General features: G+C 37.6%; 3 protein-coding genes across 3 annotated transcripts in view; 1 reads left to right on the top strand and 2 right to left on the bottom strand.

Annotated features, from left to right (window-relative positions):
- The window catches only part of LOC127419541 (junctophilin-2-like), a 36,477-nt gene extending 29,977 nt beyond the window's left edge, over window positions 1-6,500 (top strand). Inside the window, exon 6 of the mRNA XM_051661030.1 lies at window positions 6,370-6,500. The gene's annotated coding sequence lies outside the window, so the exon portion shown is untranslated. The remainder of the gene's footprint in view (window positions 1-6,369) is intronic.
- LOC127419547 (tubulin alpha-1C chain-like) lies at window positions 229-4,129 on the bottom strand. Its single transcript, XM_051661042.1, has 4 exons — window positions 3,973-4,129; window positions 2,606-2,828; window positions 2,357-2,505; window positions 229-2,265 (listed from the first exon to the last, which is right to left on the bottom strand). The coding sequence occupies exons 1-4, from the start codon at window positions 3,973-3,975 to the stop codon at window positions 1,291-1,293; spliced, it is 1,350 nt and encodes a 449-aa protein (XP_051517002.1). The 5' UTR covers window positions 3,976-4,129; the 3' UTR covers window positions 229-1,290.
- Window positions 6,501-16,121: 9,621 nt separating the features above from the next.
- LOC127419546 (tubulin alpha-1A chain-like) lies at window positions 16,122-18,948 on the bottom strand. Its single transcript, XM_051661041.1, has 4 exons — window positions 18,783-18,948; window positions 17,550-17,772; window positions 17,310-17,458; window positions 16,122-17,205 (listed from the first exon to the last, which is right to left on the bottom strand). The coding sequence occupies exons 1-4, from the start codon at window positions 18,783-18,785 to the stop codon at window positions 16,225-16,227; spliced, it is 1,356 nt and encodes a 451-aa protein (XP_051517001.1). The 5' UTR covers window positions 18,786-18,948; the 3' UTR covers window positions 16,122-16,224.
- Window positions 18,949-22,305: the final 3,357 nt, after the last annotated feature.

The raw sequence follows: 22,305 nt of genomic DNA, 5'->3' as shown, positions 1-22,305 counted from the left end.
CACTATGGGTGCTTGTCATTTCTGAAATTGTGAATCCTGGTTTCCTTTCCTTCCATCCTTTCCTTGCTCCACCCTTTAAGGAAACGAGGAAAGGATGGAAGGAAAGGAAACAAGGATGGAAGAATCAAAGCAAGATGCAATTGTAAAATGGAAAGTCCTTGCTCACTCACGTGTGACTTCAGAGTGCGTTTTTGCGCAGCGGCAGTACCTTGGCACGCTTGCTGTTAATGTTTTTGAAACTTTATTACTATATTCATAATAAATCCAAATAATTCAAGATGCACTGTTGAAGTATATGTTCATTAAAGGATTATTTAAACCTCAAAGGTGAAACATGAATTAAGACTGCGGTGTCAGATGTGAAGGGGGAGGAGGATTTTTGGATGTGTCAGGTGCTTCGACCAGAAAGTCTCCCACACAGGAAGCTCCTGTGCTTTCTCACTCAAGCATCGTCTGGAAGCTTCCTCCGTCCTCGTGATGCATTTAGAGAATGGATATGTCCTTAATGATGGCAGACTTTGATCGGTTTCTGGGTCACAGGCTCGAGGAGCGAAGAAACGAGGATGCACAATTTAAGAAATGAGAAGCACGGGGGCCTGGGTAGCTCAGCAAGTAAAGACGCTGACTACCACACCTGGAGTCGCAAAGTTCGAATCCAGGGTGTGCCGGGTGACTCCAGTCAGGCTTCCTAAACAACCAATTGGTCCGGTTGCTAGGGTGGGTAGAGTCACGTTGGGTTAACCTCCTCATGGTCGCTATAATGTGGTTCTTGCTCTTGGTGGGTGGGGCGCGTGGTGAGTTGTGCGTGGATGCCGTGGGGATTGGCGTGAGCCTCCACACGCACTAGGTCTCTGCAGTAATGCGCTCAACAAGCCACGTTATAGGATGCACGTGGATTGACTGTCTCAGACGCAAAGGCAACTGAGATTCATCCTCCACCACCCGGATTGAGGCGAGTCACTATGCCACCACGAGGACCTAGAGCGCATTGAGAATTGGGCATGCCAAATTGGAGAGAAAAAGGGAGAAAATCCAAAGAAAAGAAAAGAAAAAAAAAAAAAGAAGAAATGAGAAGCACCCTATATGGTGATCACCGTGCTATTTTAGGAAAAATGGTGAGTCATGTAACAGATCAAACTGAAAATTAGAAAATATTTTTACAAGCATTACAAACTTCATTCGTAACCATTAAATAAAGGAGAATTGACCTTTCAGCAAGATAAGCACTGGAAAAGTGAGAAAGAACACACAAAAATGACACACAGGAAATAGCTGGAAGTGAAAGAGAAATTAATATTCTTCACCCTCATCCTCCCCTTCCACACTCTCAGCTCCAACCTCCTCATAATCTTTCTCAAGGGCGGCCATGTCCTCTCTGGCCTCAGAGAACTCGCCCTCCTCCATACCCTCACCCACATACCAGTGCACAAAGGCACGCTTGGCATACATAAGATCAAACTTATGATCAAGACGTGCCCAGGCCTCAGCAATAGCTGTAGTGTTGCTCAGCATGCACACAGCCCTCTGCATCTTAGCCAGATCTCCACCTGGAACCACAGTGGGGGGCTGGTAGTTGATGCCAACCTTGAAACCAGTGGGGCACCAGTCAACAAACTGGATGGTACGCTTGGTCTTGATGGAGGCAATCGCAGCATTCACATCTTTGGGCACTACATCACCGCGGTACAACAGGCAGCAAGCCATGTACTTGCCATGGCGTGGGTCACATTTTACCATCTGATTGGCTGGCTCAAAGCAAGCATTAGTTATTTCTGATACAGAGAGCTGCTCATGGTAAGCCTTCTCTGCTGAGATGACAGGGGCGTAGGTAGCCAGTGGGAAGTGGATACGAGGATAGGGCACTAAGTTGGTCTGGAACTCTGTGAGATCGACATTGAGGGCACCATCAAACCTGAGGGAGGCTGTGATGGAGGACACAATCTGACTAATAAGCCTGTTGAGGTTGGTGTAGGAAGGACGCTCGATATCAAGGTTCCTACGACAAATGTCATAAATGGCCTCATTGTCTACCATGAAGGCACAGTCAGAGTGCTCTAGGGTGGTGTGGGTGGTCAGGATAGAGTTGTAGGGCTCTACCACAGCCGTGGAGACCTGAGGAGCGGGGTAGATGGAGAACTCCAACTTAGACTTCTTGCCATAGTCAACAGATAGGCGCTCCATCAGCAGAGAGGTGAAGCCAGAACCGGTTCCACCACCAAAGCTGTGGAAGACCAAGAAACCCTGGAGGCCTGTGCACTGATCAGCCTGAAGGACAATATTCAGGTTAAACCAATTAAACAAATGTGTTTTTTTATTTTTTTTATTACAAATTAATTGTAATTAATTTACAACATACCAGTTTGCGAATTCTGTCCAACACAAGATCAATGAGCTCCTTGCCAATAGTGTAGTGACCACGGGCATAGTTATTGGCAGCATCCTCCTTTCCTGTTATGAGCTGCTCAGGGTGGAACAGCTGGCGGTAAGTCCCAGAGCGCACCTCATCTGAAAAGGTCATGAACAAACGTTTAGAGAACAGAACACACAATGATCAAATTGAATAATGTCATATATATATATATATAATAAAGCAGCCTCCTCTTACCAATGACAGTGGGCTCTAGGTCTACAAACACAGCTCTGGGGACGTGCTTTCCAGCTCCAGTCTCACTGAAAAAGGTGTTGAAGGAATCGTCACCTCCACCGATGGTCTTGTCACTGGGCATCTGCCCATCCGGCTGAATACCATGCTCAAGACAATAGAGCTCCCAGCAGGCATTGCCAATCTGGACACCAGCCTGCCCAACGTGGATCGAGATACACTCACGCTGTGGAAAGAAATTAATTAGATTTATAGACAATGTCATTATACAACTTAGTCAACATCCAGTTGCAATAGTAATGATTTATCAGTTCAATCATGTGCTTGTTTGTATAGCTAAAAGGATCTTTGATAAGCATAAAGGCTGTCCTTTTTTTAAATCAAGATACACATGTCTGATAAAATGCCCCCACAGCAGATCAGCAGATCTGAATGCTATTGGCACACAAAAGCCCTGACCATGCAAACAGCTGATGAAACAGATCAGGCCTTGTTACAAAGGGGGGGGGGGGGGGTGGTGTAGAGAGAGAGACTCTTTTGTTTCACGAGTATAGCCTGCACGCCTTTGGTTTTAACATGTAACCTACAACTTTTGAATGAAACTTGAAAATGGGGTTTAAATTTCAAATCAAGTTTATTCATCAGCCAAACCTGCGTTAGGTAAAATGCTAAACTTCCCAGCTGGTCACACTCATGATCCACTTGACCAGACTCAAGCTTAGTCATGAGGTACTTATTATGCTTTATTAAACCTCCTGACACAGGAGCACTGGAATTCATCAAGTTACTCTAGAAAGCACGTGGTACTGACTCTCTTCCTGAGCCAGTACAGATAAGCGACTTTTCATAATCACTGGAACAAAGGGAAAACATTTTACTAGACGTCAGCGCATTTTCTCTTTAAATAACGGCACTGAGTTTGAGATTTGTCTTTTGTACATATGTCCTTTCGATCAAGGAAGACAATTACACCCTTTTTATGAGTTGTGTGCTAACCTGCACTGAGCCTGGGGAACTTTCCCTTTTATCCAGACACAATTTTACTCTTCCTTGAACTATTTTAATAGTAAAATAAAATAATAATAATAATAATAATAATAATAATAATAATATTATCTGAAGCTCGGACAGTTTCTTATTTTAATTTGGTGGCATGATGTGATTAAACAAATATGTAAGAAAGGTTTGATATCAGAGCTAATAAAAACAACGTTTACATCACCTAAATAGACTAAATATTCAAATAAAACGTTATACATTAACTGTAGAGCCAAATGCCAATCGTCACCTTAGGAAACATAAAACATCAATCATTAACGATAACTTTTGATATCACTTTTATAAGTTATCCAAAACGGTTTCATACTCACCATTTCTAGATGGAAATTTTGTCTGAAGAGTAAAGGAGGCGGGTTTGCTGTTTTAACACTCTCACAGATTGACTATTATGAGTCTGGTGAGAGAATGAAGCGTTTAAAAAATGTGGTGTAAGAGTATTTATAGTTTTTATCTCGGGCGTCACCGAGGCGGAGCGCGCGGGAGGAGTCGTTTCGCTTCCTGTCACATCCTCATTGGTTCGTCTGGGATTAGCGGCACACCATTGGCTGATTTTAACAATTTGAATAATAACATTTGTTGTGAAGACTGAATGAGGCAGGATGAACTTGAGTAATAACGGATGTGTCATGTGAAAAATTAACAAAGAACAAAATTAACATTTTTGTTAGTATTTTACTACTAATTAAGCCTGTCTTTAATGTGTATGTTGGGTGTGTAACATTGTACATAATTATGGGCATTTAGCAGCTTCAAAACTCAACAAAATGTGCTTAGATCTTTAAATGCATGTATTTTACAGTACCTGTAAAGCAAGGCACACAGTGTTCTTTCTTTCTTTCTCTCTCTCTCTCTCTCTCTCTCTCTCTCTCTCTCTCTTCTTTTATATGATTGTCATTAAAAAAATATCCATAAATGCAGCATTTAAATGATTTATAATATGCTTGTTATGAGGAAACAGTGCTGGCCTGATTTCAGGTTGTAATTTTAATCTTCATAAGTAAAATAATATGTCACACCCAATTCTTATTATTTTATGCAAATTATGTTTGTGCAACACTATGGAGCTAAATTCATGACTAAAGTCTTTGAAGCATAAAAGCATGGTTAATTGCTCTAATCAAAAAATTAAATGCATTGTATTATCAGTGCTTGCATTTAAATGCGTTGCATTTACAGTGCTTGCATTTTGGGAGGCTGACATTTAACATGGTTGTATTTTTAAGCATTGAATATTTCATTTGGAAACATTTCACAACTAATTTTATTATTAATAATATTAAAAAAAAAACAATATTCACCTTCCAAAGTTCATTTCCAAAATATTCAGTTTATTTGAAAATACCATCTAGATTTTTTAACGGTTAAAATTCAGCCCGTTCCACTTCACTTAAGAAAATTCACTTCCTCAAATTCAGTGGTTCAAATTGATTTGGAAATTCAACCTTCCACATCCGGGAACTGCAGGAAAAGCAGTAGAGTACCGATGCACAATCTCAACCTGGTGCTATTAGTTTGTTTTTCAATTTGAAAAGAAATGAGCAGAAACAAGAAAACAAGAAAATAAAATAAAATAATATATTACAATAAAAATAATTAATGAATGAAAAATTAATTAGGCCTAAATCAATAAACAATAGGCCTATACCTTTGTGCATGAGTTGGTGCGAAGTGGCTGCATGATTTAGAATTAAATTCAGAAGGAGTGATGTCGATGTTATACTGTATCTATGGAGAAATTGTCAGTCTTGGTGTCTTCCCACATTCCTTCTCTTTACAAACTCTCATCTTCCTCTCTGACACCGAAGGGCACTGTAACGCGCACATTGTTATGCATTGATGATCAGTTTGTGCACAAAGCGCAGATCTCCATCAGTTAATGTTTGTACATTTACCCATGTTAGTGCTTCCACTGCCCTATTGTGCACGTGAAATGGGCCTGCCAACACGTAAACCTTTTTATACTTTTTATATAGTCTTCATAGATAGAAGCTTGCATCCCGATGGTCGACATACAGATGATAAATGAAACATTGCAAATGCACATTTGATGAACAAAGCAGTGATTGTGTAAAAACAGTAGATCGTAGCCTCCAGCATGGCCGTATCCACCATTGAGGTCACTGAGGTCCGGACCTCGGTATTTTTTTCCGAGGTGTATATTAAAAGTCATAAAATAATTGCCTAATAATAACTCTTTGGTGCCTCAAATATAACCGACCTTCTCAGGTGACTGCTTGCTTGAGTTAACCAATGAAATAGGCCGGGGGGCAGGCTTTGCGCTCCACTGTGCTGGACTATGTCAACAAACCGTGCAGAGCAGGCACCTTAATCCGCCGAAGCGTTATGAGGTAACTAGAGAATTTTACTAGTCGTCTGCTTATAGTTTATTGTCATGATTCATCCCCACCCAGTCAGTCATCATCTGACAAATAGCTCCTATGCGCAGTTGCGCTTCGTTAAACAGTGGCCGTCCATCAAGAGTGAATTAACTAGCTAGCTGCCAGCTAACATTAATTCCATCCATCCAATGACGGACTGATAATGATATGCTTTTCTTTCATATCAGTTTGTGTGGGGTTGAAATGCACGTTAAAATGATGAGGTACCACTATATATTTTTATTTTCATTGCAAGATTATCCTAGCAGAGGCCGGTAACATTTGCAAATTAATATCAATTTACCCTGTGTTTACTTTCTTTACTGACAGATGAAAATGAAAAGACTGCATCAATTAAAGCTCAGCTTTGGGAAGGGAAGCAACAGGTGACAAGATGAGACTGAGAGAAAAAGAAAAATAGAAGATGATGGAGATGAGAGAGGAAGAGCAGGTACTACCCACTGTGCCCAGAATATGATTAGCATTGTTACTGTGCTGTTTAACGCAACCAAAAACTGACCTGATCTCATTCAAACAATGTAGGCCTAATTACCACAGAGATATATGTTCTTTGGTAATTACAGTGAAGCCTATAGGTTCAATTTAATTTCATAAGTATAGTGTCATAATACAGTATAGTACTATTGTATAGATCTCATTTTGTATAAAACACATTTTTCCTACATTTATGTACTGCTTGAGACACATTTTTATAATTCAAATCCAAAATGATGCAAACACAAAGATTAAATAAAGGTGTTTTTAATTTTACTAAATAATTTTTACTACACTTTGGCTGGAGACACAAGTGAGGAGTCACAAAGAAAGGGACAGGCAGTGAATACAGAGGGAGAGAGAGAAGAAAGAGTAGAAGAGGACAGAGAGAGAAATGAACAGAAAGATTGTAATGTTGAAGGCAGAGAGACAAGAAGAGACGGGGAGCAGGTTATGGAGAGCAGAGAGATACAGAAAAAGAGGCTGAGAGAAAGAGCACAGGAGACACAAAAGGAAAAGACTCAGAGAGACCACGCAAGCAGAGCAATACTGGAGTAGACCAGGCTGAGATGAGAGGTGATAGAGCTGATGTCAGTCAAAGAGACACATTTCTACATGAATTTGATCCAGCCCAGTTTAAAAATAAGCCACTAACAGATGAAGACATATACTGCCTTCTCAAGAATAAGTGGTTCAAATATAACTATAATTACCCTAAAACAAAGTTTGGTGAATGTATTACTGCTTGACAGATCATTTATGCTTCTGCACACTGACATGGTTTTAAAGCTATTATTATCCAACGTCTTAAAATGCACGTATGTCGATCAGGGAAATCAATATGTTTCGCCCCCCAGCCCTCCTAGCAAACTTAGTTTTTGGACCTCGGTATTTTTTAAACCCTGCATACGGCCATGGCCTCCAGCACAAAAATAATTACAAAACTATGTATTTAATTATGTAGTTAATTAGTTTGATTATTTAAGAAAATAACTGAATATTTCTCAGCGAGCTAAATTACAAGTATTTATACATTTATGCACAAATCTATGAATGAGCGACACTATACGTCAGATTTCAGCACTTCACAATGGACAGTAAATTAGCACTTACAAATGCGTCACACGTTCATGTTAAGTGCAGGTTTGGGAAACGCACGTGAAAAAGGAAAGAACGTTCACAACTTTGCATGTAGAAAATGCTCTTAAGAGCTAAGACCCATAGTTATCGGAAAAGCACGCAGCCTTTGTTTCTCGTGATCAATGCACTCGGCTGGGAGCGCTCTCTGTTTCAGTTTTAAGTGCTTAGAAGCAATGGCAGCTTAGAAAGAAATGGCATGCAAAGAAAATAGTGTGAAACAACGTACATAAATTAAGAGAAATGTCAAGAGATATAAAGCTCTCGCTCCCTCATAACACATGCGTTTTGAAGCAGAAGCCTCCTCTTTGGTGCCCTCCCAACAGGTGGCTCCCTAGGTGGCCGCCTAGTTCGCCTAGTCCTAGAAATGGCCCTGCCTCAAGGAGTAGCTACCCAGTCAACACTCTTTAATTAAGATGCAGTTGACCACAGATTTTATGGGCTCACTTTGATAACTGTTGCACTTCATAGTTAGGCTAAAAATCAGCATATAGTCAGTTAAATAACAGAAGTCTGTTGAATCATAATCGGTTGTTACATGAGATTAACAAATGATAAAATAAAAAGGCACTTGTGTTTATTGTTGATTTGTCTGTTTTTGATTTGCCTACTAGAAAACCTGATGCAAATTTAACGCAGCATTTATTTTTATTTGTTGTTTATAATTTCATTAGAATTAAGTGAAATATTTTTGGGTATAGTTAATGAAGAGCACTGACGACATGTCACCCATTGAAATCAGTTCATTTTAAAATTAGATTTCATTTTGCAGTTAATTTTAACCTGGCAAATACTTGTGCACTCATATGCTCCTAAACCCTGGATTTCAAATAATATCTCTTTATGAGATTTTCGAAGGATCATGTAGTTCTGGAATTTTAGCCTATCTTTTCTGCCATGTTTTCAGCAATCTGATATGAGCTCAGTAAATTGTTTGGCTGTGAATAATAAGCCTTTCTGTAGGCTAGTTTCCATCCACTTTTCGCGCTAGTTTGTTGTCGACAAAGTGAAAATGCGTCAAAAAAAAAAAAAAAAAAAAAAAAAAAAAAAAATATATATATATATATATATATATATATATATATATATATATATATATATATATATATATATATATATATATTTATTTTTTTTTTTTTCATAAAATTTGCGTAATTTGCCGTCTTCTGCCTGTTTCCAGTCAAATGGCCTTTTATCGATAAAAATGGTGTGTGATGACGTCATGCCTAAAAAACCACTTTGTCGCATAAGTTTTGGTTTAGCGCAAAAGAAATCTGCCCTGAAGCCGTTTCCATTCAGAAATGTGTGTTTATCGCTAATTCGCTTCCCAGATGTCCCTAATTTTTTCCCCCTGAAGTTTTGGTAAAATGGGGAGAGTATTGAGACAGTTCATTGAAATTAGCCAGCTTACTGTCATTATTATTTCACAAATAAATGCAATCAGAAGAGGTGGAATTGCAATCAAAAGGGAGCAGTTGCCCTTCTGATAGGACTGTAATATTGGTCCTGATGTTGCGCCTATCGCAGGTTGCCACCGGTTCCGACCCGAATGCGAATCGTCATGGCCCTGTTCAAGCTGGAAACCTGCACCAAGTAGTGGGGTAACATTCAGTCTTAGTATAAGGACCATCCATCGATGTGTATATGCTGTGTGCACAGCTATTAAAGAAAAAATGATGCGGTGTAATATAAGGATTTACATATATGATCCATTCCTGATATTCAATAGGCTATTTTGAACAATCATCTAATCTAAAGCATCACCATCACAACTGCATCATGTCCCACGTATTTGTCCAGCAACTTTTCACAACCAAATAAACTTGATTGTCATCTCAAATAATTTTTAGTGTCATAATGCAATTGACATTTTCTGAAGAAGCTCAGCAAATGCGATCCGAAGTAAAGAGGGTTAGATTTATAATATTTAAGTTTTAAAATGTTCAAAAGCTCGTTTTCTGAAAGTGAACTCCGCATTGGACAAATAGTTAGTTTATATTCTTGAAGTGTAGAAAGTGTCATTCAGTCGACTTTATTAGTCTGCAGAACAGGGTAAGGCTAATTTAAGTTTGTGTAAAGAAAAGGCATATAACGGATGGCTACCGTAAAAATATAATTGTTTTCGTTTGGTAATTTTTTTTAAAAAATTTTAATTTATAATTTTTTTTTATGCGTTTTTCGTTTGGTAATTTATTTAATTTAATACAGGGAATTATGCCAGCATTTTTATCAAAAGCTAAACAATAATTTAATAGAATTGTGCCATATGTTCGTGTTCCAAAAAAGCACACTGAAGCTTTTCTTCTAGTATTGTGTATTTATTTTTAATTTAAAACATCTTTGTGCACAGAAATGATATGTTTTTTTTGTATTGTGGGCTAATTCCGTGTCTGCCGTCTATTATTTTGATTGGTGTGAAAAAGCAACTTTAATAAATAAACGGATGTCTACCGTGATTAAATTAATCACAAACAGTGGCCGTTCATTTGTTCTCCGTGCACTTGTTGATGTGAATGATATGAGATATTTGTGTTGGCACTCCTGGATGTGTCATGTTTGCGGTGATCGGATCTTTATGCCGTTAAGATCAATCCATAATCACGTACAATAAATTGGCTTTCAAGGATCCTATACCTTATCATCATCATGATTAACACAGGCAACGATTGGGGTAAATTCTGTCATGTGACACTACATTTTGGGGTTAATACCAATTTTCTCGACAAAAAGTGTTTCCAGACCAGTTTTTCGCGACATTTGATGTATCGACATAGAGTTTATGCACTTGTGAAAGTTTAGCAATAGTTTGCGTTTTGATGCCCTAAAACTTTTTTCCCAAAAAATCCTTGGATAGAAACGTAGTTAGTGATTATGCCAGACAATCGGCCAGAAGTCCGAAAAGAAAGGACAGGTTTAAGTAAAAGAGGATGCGGTCAGCCTATTATTGCTCATATGTGGCTCTTGTTTGAGTGTTAAATGTTAACTACTTCGACAAAGACAAAACGTGATCAATTATCTGCTCAGCGGAACAAACCGATTCGGTGAGAAGCGCAACACGACCCATTTCAATTCACCAAAACCATATCAGTTTTCTTATTTGAAATAAAAAACAATTGTCTAACTACATTTTCTAACAGGAATATGATTATTATCACGTGAGCTATTTTGCGTGCGACAAAATGCAGTTTATTTTTATTTGCAAAATATTAGTAGGCCAGCCTATATTCTGGCAGATGTGAATTTCTTTTACACAATCAATGCTTCGTTCATCAGGTGTGCATTAATGTGCATTTGTAATGTTTAGTTTTCACAAATTGCTCTGTGGGTCGATATGAAAGCTTCCAGGATCAGTGAACACAGTGGAAGCCATATAGTCCTGCCAATGACATTAATAGAATATAACTCACCTTGTTATTGCGGAGCGCCAAACAAGGAAACATGTGGAACCTGCGCTTTAGAGACATTCACCAATCGAGAGGTCTGCTCTTTACTCCTAGAAGTGATAACGGTGAGTGAAATGTGGTGGTGCGGGCGAGAGCGCCCTTGGATGTCAGAAAGGATGAGGAGACGATGAGAAAAGCCATTGACATTTTTCTGCTCTCTCTGATTTTATTTGATCTATTCATCCGTTTATATATCTATTTTATGCATCATTATTATTATTAACCATGGCTGGGTTTCCCGAAGCACTAAGTAGGACGTTAGTAGCACTTAAGTAGCGTTTCCCAAAAGCATCGTTATCTAAGTAGTTCGTAAAAACGTTTGTTAACGCTCTTGAACCGCTCTTAAGTCCATTAAGTGCATCTTAAACATATCTTTCTGGCCTCTTTCACAGTTTATCAAAGACAGTGAGACATTTAATAAATTGTATTAATTTATTTTGATCATTGGAAAGCCATTGAAAATTATTTCAGAGGATAAAAAAGTGTTGAAAAATCGCTATGAAATCAATAGGCAGTCTCCGCAGTCTGAACATGCGACGTGATAGGTCAAAATTTACATGACAGGTAATACAGTAGGCCTACAACATTATATTAGCCTTCATTGATAGGCATAATTGTAATGGCAATATAAGGACAATATGTTCTTTTTAAACAGATGACTTAAGAAGACGTGTGAGTAATGTGACCACGCAGTTTAAAAATGTAATAAACATGCCTTAATAAATGATTAAAATATGGTTAACAAAGGAGATTAGAGCAGGAGTGTACAATGACAGATTCCCTCTCTCTCTTCCTCCTCCTCTTCTTCCTTCCTCCAATGGCTGGTTCAAATCAGGACGCATATAGTCTTTTTAACAAGGCAGTAACAAATTACATGATGCATAATGATGCCTAATTTCTTTAATTAAATTCTGTAATACATAATTTAATTAACAGTAGGCTACGCAAAAACAAGAGCAGGAGAAATTGAGAGGCGATCAAATAAAATGCAAAATATTATTCTGTTTGCCCCACAAGTCATGCATGTGAGTCCTTTATCTAGATGTGAGACTTGAAGAGAACAAACTTAAAGATGTTGGACTTTGACACAGTAACACTGTTTAACAACATTTCTTGTAGAAACACTATGCCATGTGTTTCTCTAATAGACTATTCAGTTGACAGATAATGTATAATTAATATAATAGCATTATAATGAATATAATGTCTAATGAATGTTAACTAAAATATTTATTAAAATGGTTGTATTTATTCTTGTAGTGTTTCCTACAAAGCAGTATAGGAAAATGCATATTCTTTGGTGTGTTGGCGTTTCAGAAATGGCTAGAATTTATCTGAACATGAATTTTAATAGTAATACAAGTATGTATGTGTGTTGTTATTATTTCAAAATGTGGTATGGATATGGGATTGATTATTTTGCACTCTCTATATTTTTGTGCTTGTATAACACTAAACAATTAAGTCAAGAATGTTTGAAGGTAAATTTAATTTGGTCAGTGCTAAGGGTTAGTCTCAGTCTCAGACAGCAGGAAATGGCCACAGACCATTTAGAGCAAGCAAGTAAATTGCAGCATAAATTGCAAGAGCTGTCAGACAATTCATTCTGATTGGCTGGCAGCACTTGCACAGGTTTTTATCACTTTATCAGATAACAAAATGTTGTTTAGAAGTTACCAGGCTACAACAATGAGCACCTTTGTGAAAGAACTATAGTTGAAAACTACTTGACTTTTGAATAGATTTGCCAAAGCTTGCAAAAAAAAAAAAAAAAAAAAAGCAGTTAAGAGTGCTGCTTTGAACAGATTGTTAAAGCGATTATTTGAATGAGCTACCACTTTGTTGTATGTCATGCCACATTAAGTAATAAAAATATGTAAAAAAAAAAAAAAAAAAAAATTGAGGTGCCTCTAAAAGAAAATGCCTAGGGCCTCTCAATGTCTAGAACCAGCCCTGAATCACTGATTGCTGTGTAGGTAGACATAGGCATAATAAAGTAGGGTGACCACAGTTTATTAAATTAATATGTAAGATGCAATTATTCCATTAATATGATTTGCTGAAATATATTTTTTATTTAACATTGTGCCATGGTGAAAACTGATCCTTGTTTATTTATTAAAATCTAATTTATGATAGAAACCGAATGCACACAGTATTGTCATTCTTCTATTTCTTAAAATGCATCACACATTTATTTATTTTTCTAAAGGAAGTTTTTGAATTAGTGAATGTTAAACCTGGTGTAGTACTTTTTGTCAATTAGTGCAAATTGTCCCTTCATTTACCTGTGCATTTGTCTTCTGGATTTTGGAAAATAATGATGTTACATTCTAAAATAATTTATTCACATTTTATGACTAAACATTAAGCCTAATATTTGGATAAATTAACAGTCCTACCAACTCCATTGATAAAATTGTCATTAATTTGTTTAGGCTAATAAATTAATTATAATGTAACGTGGGGCCACATAGAAAATAAATTTAGCGCTAAAAAGTTTTACATTTGTGAATGACAATTTTTGTTAAAGTTACAAATTTTCACTTTTTTGTGCTTCAGTTCTTGAACACAGTTTTCCCTTGGCACACCCAAAGCCTTGTTTCTGGCTATGGCTTTCCAATGATCCAAATATATCAATACAAGTTATTAAATGTTCCTTATTCTCTGATAAACTGTGAAAATGAGAGAAAGATACATATATAAGTTGAACATATTCAGAGCCCTCAAAGCCCTCTTTAATTTACAAAGTTTTTACTTTACTACTTTGATGCTTTTTGGGAAACGCACCAAAGAGATTAAGTACTACTTTAGTGATACTAGCGTTCTACTTAGTGCCTCGGGAAACCCAGCCATGGACAAATAAGTGAAATGAGACAAAAAAGTTTCTAATTCGGGACTGGTCACCCTACTACATTAAACGTAATGCCTACCTACACAGCAATCAGCGCTTCAAACATCTGAGTTATGTCATAACCTGGACAATGTATCGGCAATCTTTTTATAAACATTTTTAACAAATGCATTCCACATACTGGTCAGTACTTCTCTACAACGTAAATGCATCCACTCCACGCGGTCCAATGGATTGTGCTGTGCAGCTTCGCCACACCTTTTGATAGAGATTTTGATAGCTGAGAGCTAAATAAAACAGGCTGTGTGTCTAAGAAGTAGGCTAAGAAATTTTGCGTGCAGATGCAAGGGACATCAATAGGCTATTTCTAAAACAGACAACTAATATTTCTCTGGCACACGTAGGTTGCAGAACCCATGCCTACACAGAAGAAAGTTGGCACCAAGCCCTGTCTATAGACCCTTCCCTAACTATTACGGTTTGTGTCACAGGCATTCCTTAGTCCAGTTGCTTAATGTGAGAGATAATATGTAGTTTCATTAAAAGTTGAGCAGCGGTGGATAATTATTCTGTTGCATGGCATTGAGGAACTGATGATGACGCGGGTTGACCAATCAGTGGAATGGTGTGTTTCATGCCCAACCACATGTGCAAATCATATATCTATCTATTTTCTACCCATGAACAATTTTGAAAAACAAACTATCAAAACATACATGGCTGTTCTCTCTACCTGTAGCTTTGGTCTTCAACAGTAAACACTCAATCGCATTGCACCACCTACTGGTGAGAACGAATAGCACCAAGTTGAGATTGTGCATCGGTACTCTGCTGCTATTCCTGCAGTTCCCGGATGTGGAAGGTTGAATTTCCAACCGAATTTAAACTACTGAATTTGAGGAAGCAAATTTTGTTAAATCTATATGGTATTTTCAAATGAACCTTATATTTTGGAAACGAACTTTGGAAGGTGAATGTTTATTTTTTAAATTGTATTAATGGAATTAGTTGTGAAATGTTTCCAAATGAAATATTCAGTGCTTAAATATACAACCATGTTCAATTTCAGCCTCCCAAAATGCAAGCACTGTAAATGCAGCACATTTAAATGCAAGCACTGTAAATTCAACACGTTTAAATGCAAGCACTGTAAATTCAACACGTTTAAATGCAAGCGCTGATAATACAATGCATTTACTTTTTTCGATTAGAGCAATTTACCATGCTTTTACGCTTCAAAGACTTAAGTCATGAATTTAGCTCCATACAACAGGATAGCTGCATAGATATGTCAGGAAACATACATTTGCATGAAATGTTATATCTTGCCCACATATTTACAAAGTCAGTGTTGTTCTTATGAAATGTTGCTATAGGGAAAATATCTAATCTGTTTTAATGCAAAATTATTGTACAGAAAATAATCTTTCATGAGAGGAATCCATACAAATTGTTGTCATTTACTGCAGTAATGCTCAAAATGTTACTTTATTATTCAGGCTACTGATTTTCCACCTGCAGATGTAATCCTCATTTTGCTCTGGATGGTATACCTAAGTCAGGAAATCCATATTGTATTCAAGTAAATGCATGTATTTACAGTCATTTTCCACTTTTATAATGGTGTACTTTTATTGTTTACTATACAGTAACAAATTCTGCAGTCTGGGCATTTTGAAACTGCTGTTTTGCAATAAGTTTCCCTAAAATCAATAAATTATATATCTTCAGACTATTGATGTAATACTGCAGCAAAACAAAATGGTAAGTAAATTATATATGTCGGTTGACAGCAGAACAAAAGATGGTTTGAGTTGAGCAATATGTTTGTTTCATCATCTGACATTTTTACTTCCACTTCCTTGAACTCCTTAAAATGTATTTACTGGTAGATTGTTGTTGATCTTTAAAACAATATCAAGATTATTCTCAAATTTAACTTTAAATTTATATATATATATATATATATATATATATATATATATATATGTGTGTGTGTGTGCGTGTGTGTGCGTGTGTGTGTGTGTGTATGTGTGTGTGTGTGTATATATATATATATATATATATATATATATATATATATATATATATATATATATATACAGTATGTATGTATAAACAACAATTTAAGAGAAGACACAAATTAGTTTGTTTGAAAAGGAGGTTTATTTCAGATGTCCAAAGAACTGTAACAATGTCATTTTAAAAGACATCTTCATATGATGGTTCCTGCAGGTTGTACACTTCATTTACACTTTAATACTCCTCTCCCTCCTCCTCTCCCTCACCCTCAATAGAATCAACACCAACTTCCTCATAATCTTTCTCCAGGGCGGCCATGTCCTCTCTGGCCTCTGAGAACTCACCCTCCTCCATACCCTCACCCACATACCAGTGCACAAAGGCACGCTTGGCATACATAAGATCAAATTTATGATCAAGACGTGCCCAGGCCTCAGCAACAGCTGTAGTGTTGCTCAGCATGCACACAGCCCTTTGCACCTTAGCCAGATCTCCACCTGGAACCACAGTGGGGGGCTGGTAGTTGATGCCAACCTTGAAACCAGTGGGGCACCAGTCCACAAACTGGATGGTGCGCTTTGTCTTGATGGTGGCAATTGCAGCGTTAACATCTTTGGGCACCACATCACCACGGTACAACAAGCAGCAAGCCATGTACTTGCCATGGCGTGGGTCACATTTCACCATCTGATTGGCTGGTTCAAAGCAAGCATTAGTGATTTCAGATACAGAGAGCTGCTCATGGTAAGCCTTCTCTGCTGAGATCACTGGGGCGTAGGTAGCAAGAGGGAAGTGGATACGAGGATAGGGCACCAAGTTGGTCTGGAACTCGGTAAGATCGACATTGAGGGCACCATCAAACCTAAGGGAGGCTGTGATGGAGGACACAATCTGGCCAATAAGCCTGTTGAGGTTGGTGTAAGTAGGACGCTCAATATCGAGGTTCCTTCGGCAAATGTCATAAATGGCCTCATTGTCTACCATGAAGGCACAGTCAGAGTGCTCTAGGGTGGTGTGGGTGGTCAAGATGGAGTTGTAGGGCTCTACCACAGCGGTGGAGACCTGAGGAGCAGGGTAGATGGAGAACTCCAGCTTAGACTTCTTGCCATAGTCAACAGACAGGCGTTCCATCAGCAGAGAGGTAAAGCCAGAGCCTGTTCCACCACCAAAGCTGTGGAAGACTAAAAAACCCTGGAGGCCTGTGCACTGATCAGCCTGAAAAATGATTGAAGATTGTGATTAATATAAATAATATTTAACCACAACCCATTTTGTTTAATCGTGTATTTATGTCTAAACTAATATTTGAAGATACCCACCAACTTACGAATCCTGTCCAGAACCAGATCAATGATTTCTTTGCCAATAGTGTAGTGACCACGGGCATAGTTATTGGCAGCATCCTCCTTTCCTGTAATAAGCTGCTCCGGATGGAACAGCTGGCGGTAAGTCCCAGTGCGCACCTCATCTGAAAAGGTCAAGAACAAATGTTTAGAGAAATGTGCACACTCATAAAGTTGAATAATGTCTTAAAATATAATAAAGCAGCCTCCTCTTACCAATGACAGTGGGCTCCAGGTCTACAAACACAGCTCTAGGGACGTGCTTTCCAGCTCCAGTCTCACTGAAGAAGGTGTTGAAGGAATCATCACCTCCACCAATGGTCTTGTCACTGGGCATCTGCCCATCAGGCTGAATACCATGCTCAAGACAATACAGCTCCCAACAAGCATTGCCAATCTGGACACCAGCCTGACCAACGTGGATAGAGATGCACTCACGCTGTGGAGAAAAAGATCAAAAGTTGAAAATCAGTCTGAAGTATCAAACTAAATGAATCTAACTGAAGACAACATTAACGCAGCAAGAAAATTACGCTAAATTTAGAAGCCAATCTTTGTTTAATAGTTTCATCTAAAATCCGAGTTTCTAATCTGGCAGATGTAAGCAGCAGTTCTTGTTTTAGGACCGCCCATCCACTCAAGTTCCACTCAGTTCAGTGCAATTATCTACCAGAGAGATATAATGTCAGAGGATGCGATCACATAACACCCACAACTGACCCACAAAAGTCGGGTTTACTGGTGGGCCTATTGTCCATTAGGTGCATTAGTGCTGCAGCCTACACTACCATGAATATTTAACGGCCTCACTCACATTCCTGAAATGCGATAGGATTTCTTCAAATATTTAAATTAATCGCGCTGCTCAATGCTCGATTTAACCGATCTGAATTATATTTTGAAATCGGACGTGTAATATCGATTTGCCGGCCGTCAAAAAATGACCACGTCCTTAGGGAGGCGTTGCAGTGTATGACACTGTACCGGACAACATACGGAGCCGGTTACAACCAGATTATTTATGCGGCTCCATTCTCTCTTTGTTGTCTCGTTCCGTCGTGCATCGCATTCCCAAATCCTCTCTTATTTTTCTTTAGCTATAAATATATCTATAATAATTATATATATATTGTATATTATTTATCTATATATTCATATCACCAATTGATAATTAAAAGACGTGAGTTTAGTCTATATCTAATTATTTACCGCAATAACTTGATCTATGCATACGTTGAGCTCGAGTCATTTATCAAATCAAACGTGCATTTGATAATTGCCTTTAACGCACTCTATCTCCCCATATTTTATTTTCCATATAAAAATTCTCCCCCGAAATATTATTAAAATGCTGAGTCGACAACATAAATACATTAAATGGCTGTCATATACGTCGAACACAGAAAGGTTATTGCTATGAATAAGCAACATATCTGAGATGATGCTCACCATTGTTTCTATTAGTGCTGCTTGGCCGGGTGAGAACAATGTCTTCGCGGAGAGATCTTACAGCTCGACAACTAAGGGGTCGACGTAAGACGAATAACATTATAACGGACTGATCTCCCTTTATATATTAATGCTGCTCTGGCGACAACGTTTCCCTCATTTTATTGGTCAAACGCGGAAAGATCTGCCCAGTTCGGAACACTGGAGCAATTTCTATTGGTTTTAAGAAAGATGAGGGTAAGTAAGACACCTCCCAGAACCTCACCCAGTAGGCTACTGAAGCACTGAATAACGTTTTACTGCAAGCTATTTTAATGAAGATCTGATTGTTGTTTAATCAGGAATCAAAGATTTTATAACAATAACATCATCTGCAATAACATCTTGAGAATGTTTCTTAATTCAGTTGCTAAAGAGAGAATGGGTGAAAGTTAGCCATGATGTTACTCATTCCTGCATTAAAACTGCATCCATTAATATCATAATAGAGTTCAGCTATCATTTTAGATCACATTTTTACACAACAGAATTGTTTACATGTTAGGTAATGTTCTAGCATATTTGTGTTAGGCCTACTTGATCACCCCATTCTCCATCTGTTCCCTTTGATACCTTCTGCTGCTTTTGCTGCAGTATTACAAATGTGGGTCATATGGATCTCATAGTCGTTTCCATTCTCTCTCTCTCTCTCTCTCTCTCTCTCTCTCTCTCTCTCTCTCTCTCTCTCTCTCTCTATATATATAGAATGGAAATGACTATGTATATATTATATAATAAACTATATATATATATATATATATATATATATATATATATATATATATATATATATATATATATATATAACTTATATATATGTCAGTATGCTCGGAAAGGAATGCAAATGCATTGATTAGTCAAAAACATATGCCATGACACCGTGGAATGACCCAGCGTAGACGTAGAGGTATATAGGCCAGGGACTATCAGGCACCCAGCAGCCTACGACCTCCTCCCATGCTCCAGCCGTTGCTGGGCGATTAATAACGGAGTTGCTTAGATACTGACCGGTCTCCTGGAGATGATACACAAGCTCACATTAACTGCCATTATGTATAGACCACATGACTCTGCATGAATAGCTGAACTCAAGGGGAGGATGCAGCTGCCCCAGCAGGGGTACCCCATCCTTTTTGAACTCCTACTCCTCCATCTGGCGCTATTTAAAGTTACCCCCAAAGCAACATTAATTCATCACCATATCTTATCAAGAGAGAGATAGTCTACAGAGATGTGTTGCACTTGCAGTTTTTTTATTAATGTACTTTTTTACCCAAAGTATGGCAGTATATATAAAATATACACAAAATAAAGTACAATATACTACCACTTAGCTTTTAATTACTGCTATATCATATATCATTGACTGATTTAAGGAAGAAGGTGCATATTCTCTGGTAAATGTCCTGTGAGCCCAAAATTTAGGAAGGTTTTGCTGAGTCACACACCCATGGGAGTTGGCTTTTTAAAGTTGATTCTGTCTCATGGGATGTCATCTTTGTACTCTGATATGGTTATTTGCTTTGTTTTAACCCGTTCTCATTCCCTAAGTGTCCAGTTTAGCCGCTTATGCAGAAGCCGTCCACGTCTGCATGATGACGCCAAAGGTGCCCCTGTCGTCCTCTCATTGACGTGGTGAGAAACCCCATTGTTTTCAACGAGAAAACTTTGCCGTCAGTTATCAATCTTTGAATATTATTTTGTGTGCTTAACCTCAATGTTTTATAATACTTATAAATATATTAGTATGATATTACATCATACAATCATATAATATTTTAGATCCCCTAACCCAATTCCATTTCTAAACCTAACCAACAAACAAGATAAAACATGAAAGAGACACTTTGATATACATTACACTATTTATAGATATTTTTAAGCACCCAACCACACATTTATGCCTAAACCTAACCAGTTTTCAACAATAGAAACGACATAACAAGCAGATAAAGTAGTCACGATCATTTATTTTTTTAAATGCACTATAATAATATTCCAAACCATAGGATTGCATTGTGTGAGTAGCAGAGTGAAACTGAAGGTTTTAATCGGTAAAAATATTCCCCCTCTGTGAAGGCATCCTGATCCCCTGTCATCCTGATTCTACCGGCAGTCTCATTCAAAATATACATGAACATCCGAACTTGAGGTCGTTGTATTCGGTCACAAGACACGCGAGAGCCAATGGCATAATCGCTGAGTCTCTGACGTCAAACCCGTGTCATAATGTTCGAATAAAATGATTGTATATAAAAAAAATAAAATGTTGAATTTACAGTAAAAAAAAAAACAAAAAACAAATGTTGAATTTACAGTAAAAAAGAAAAGACAAAAAAAGAAAAGACAAAAAAATTCAGCTTTTCACTTTATAAGGTATTGTTAATCACCGTTATTTATTTATTATTATTTTATTTTTTTCAGTGCTCTGTTGTTCTTACAAAGTCTTTTTTATAGGCCTTTACACATAGTAAATCTGTTGCTAAGAATATTCCTGGTTCAATACAAGTTAAGCTCAATCTGACGGCATTTCCGGCATAATGTTGATTACCACACACACAAAAAAATAATAATAATTTCGACTTGTCCCTTCTTTTCTTTAAAAAAAAATTTTAAAAAATCGCAGTTACAGTGTGGCACTTACAATGAAAGTGAATGGGCCCCATCCGTAAAATAAAATACTCGCCGTTTCAAAAGTATATCCACACGTCGTAAACAGTATGTGTGTTAACATGATTTTAGTGTGATAAAATTGCTAACCTTTTCTGTGTAAAATTATCCAATTTTACAATTTCGTTGCCATGACGACGTAACACAGCAAACCCTGTAATCCTGGTAAACAACGATTTAAATAATTTTATAGCTCAAATAGGCCTAAACACGTTTTAACAGAAGAATTAATGTAAGTGCTTTAATAGAATTGTAAGCTTCACATTTCTGTTTAAACCCACCAAAAACTGGCCAAATTCACTTACATTAAAAGAGCCTCCCTTACCTACTAAGGTGCAAGATATTATCTTTTGAAAAGCAAGAATATTCTAAAAGAGCAGAATATTTTAAAACTGTCAAGTTTCATGCAGTGGACTCCACTGCATCAGCAGCAACAGTAGAGCGATGGGCTTTGTTTCATATTTCTGCACATTTTGCAGTTGAACTATTGTAAACCTTGCAGGCAGAACCCTTATAGATGGCAAGATCCTTTGAAGCAATTAATTTAAATGAGTGAGTTTATCAGAACTTCCTAAACTGATGACTGAGCAAAAAAATTCTCTTGATTCTGAGATAATTTTGGAGGAGCTTGGTGAGGTATTTAAGGCCTTGCCTACAGGCAAGGCTCCGGGGCCAGATGGCTTTCCCGCTGAGTTTTTTAGATCTTATGGTACAGAACTGACTACACTTTTGCTAGAAGTTTATACAGAATCATTAAAGAATGGAAAGCTTCTGCCAACCATGACACAAGCCCGGATTAGTCTGATTCTTAAAA

This window comes from Myxocyprinus asiaticus, chromosome 28 (assembly GCF_019703515.2).
Source record: "Myxocyprinus asiaticus isolate MX2 ecotype Aquarium Trade chromosome 28, UBuf_Myxa_2, whole genome shotgun sequence".
Classification (NCBI taxonomy): Eukaryota; Metazoa; Chordata; class Actinopteri; order Cypriniformes; family Catostomidae; genus Myxocyprinus; species Myxocyprinus asiaticus.
This window is presented reverse-complemented; position numbering and strand designations above follow the sequence as displayed.

Excerpts from the sequence above, each read along its gene's own strand:
- LOC127419547 (XM_051661042.1), bottom strand. Across the intron at positions 2,506-2,605 it reads CCTAGAGCCCACTGTCATTG|ATGAGGTGCGCTCTGGGACT; the intron begins GTAAGAGGAGGC and ends TGACCTTTTCAG. Across the intron at positions 2,266-2,356 it reads TGGACAGAATTCGCAAACTG|GCTGATCAGTGCACAGGCCT; the intron begins GTATGTTGTAAA and ends ATTGTCCTTCAG.
- LOC127419546 (XM_051661041.1), bottom strand. Across the intron at positions 17,459-17,549 it reads CCTGGAGCCCACTGTCATTG|ATGAGGTGCGCACTGGGACT; the intron begins GTAAGAGGAGGC and ends TGACCTTTTCAG. Across the intron at positions 17,206-17,309 it reads TGGACAGGATTCGTAAGTTG|GCTGATCAGTGCACAGGCCT; the intron begins GTGGGTATCTTC and ends ATCATTTTTCAG.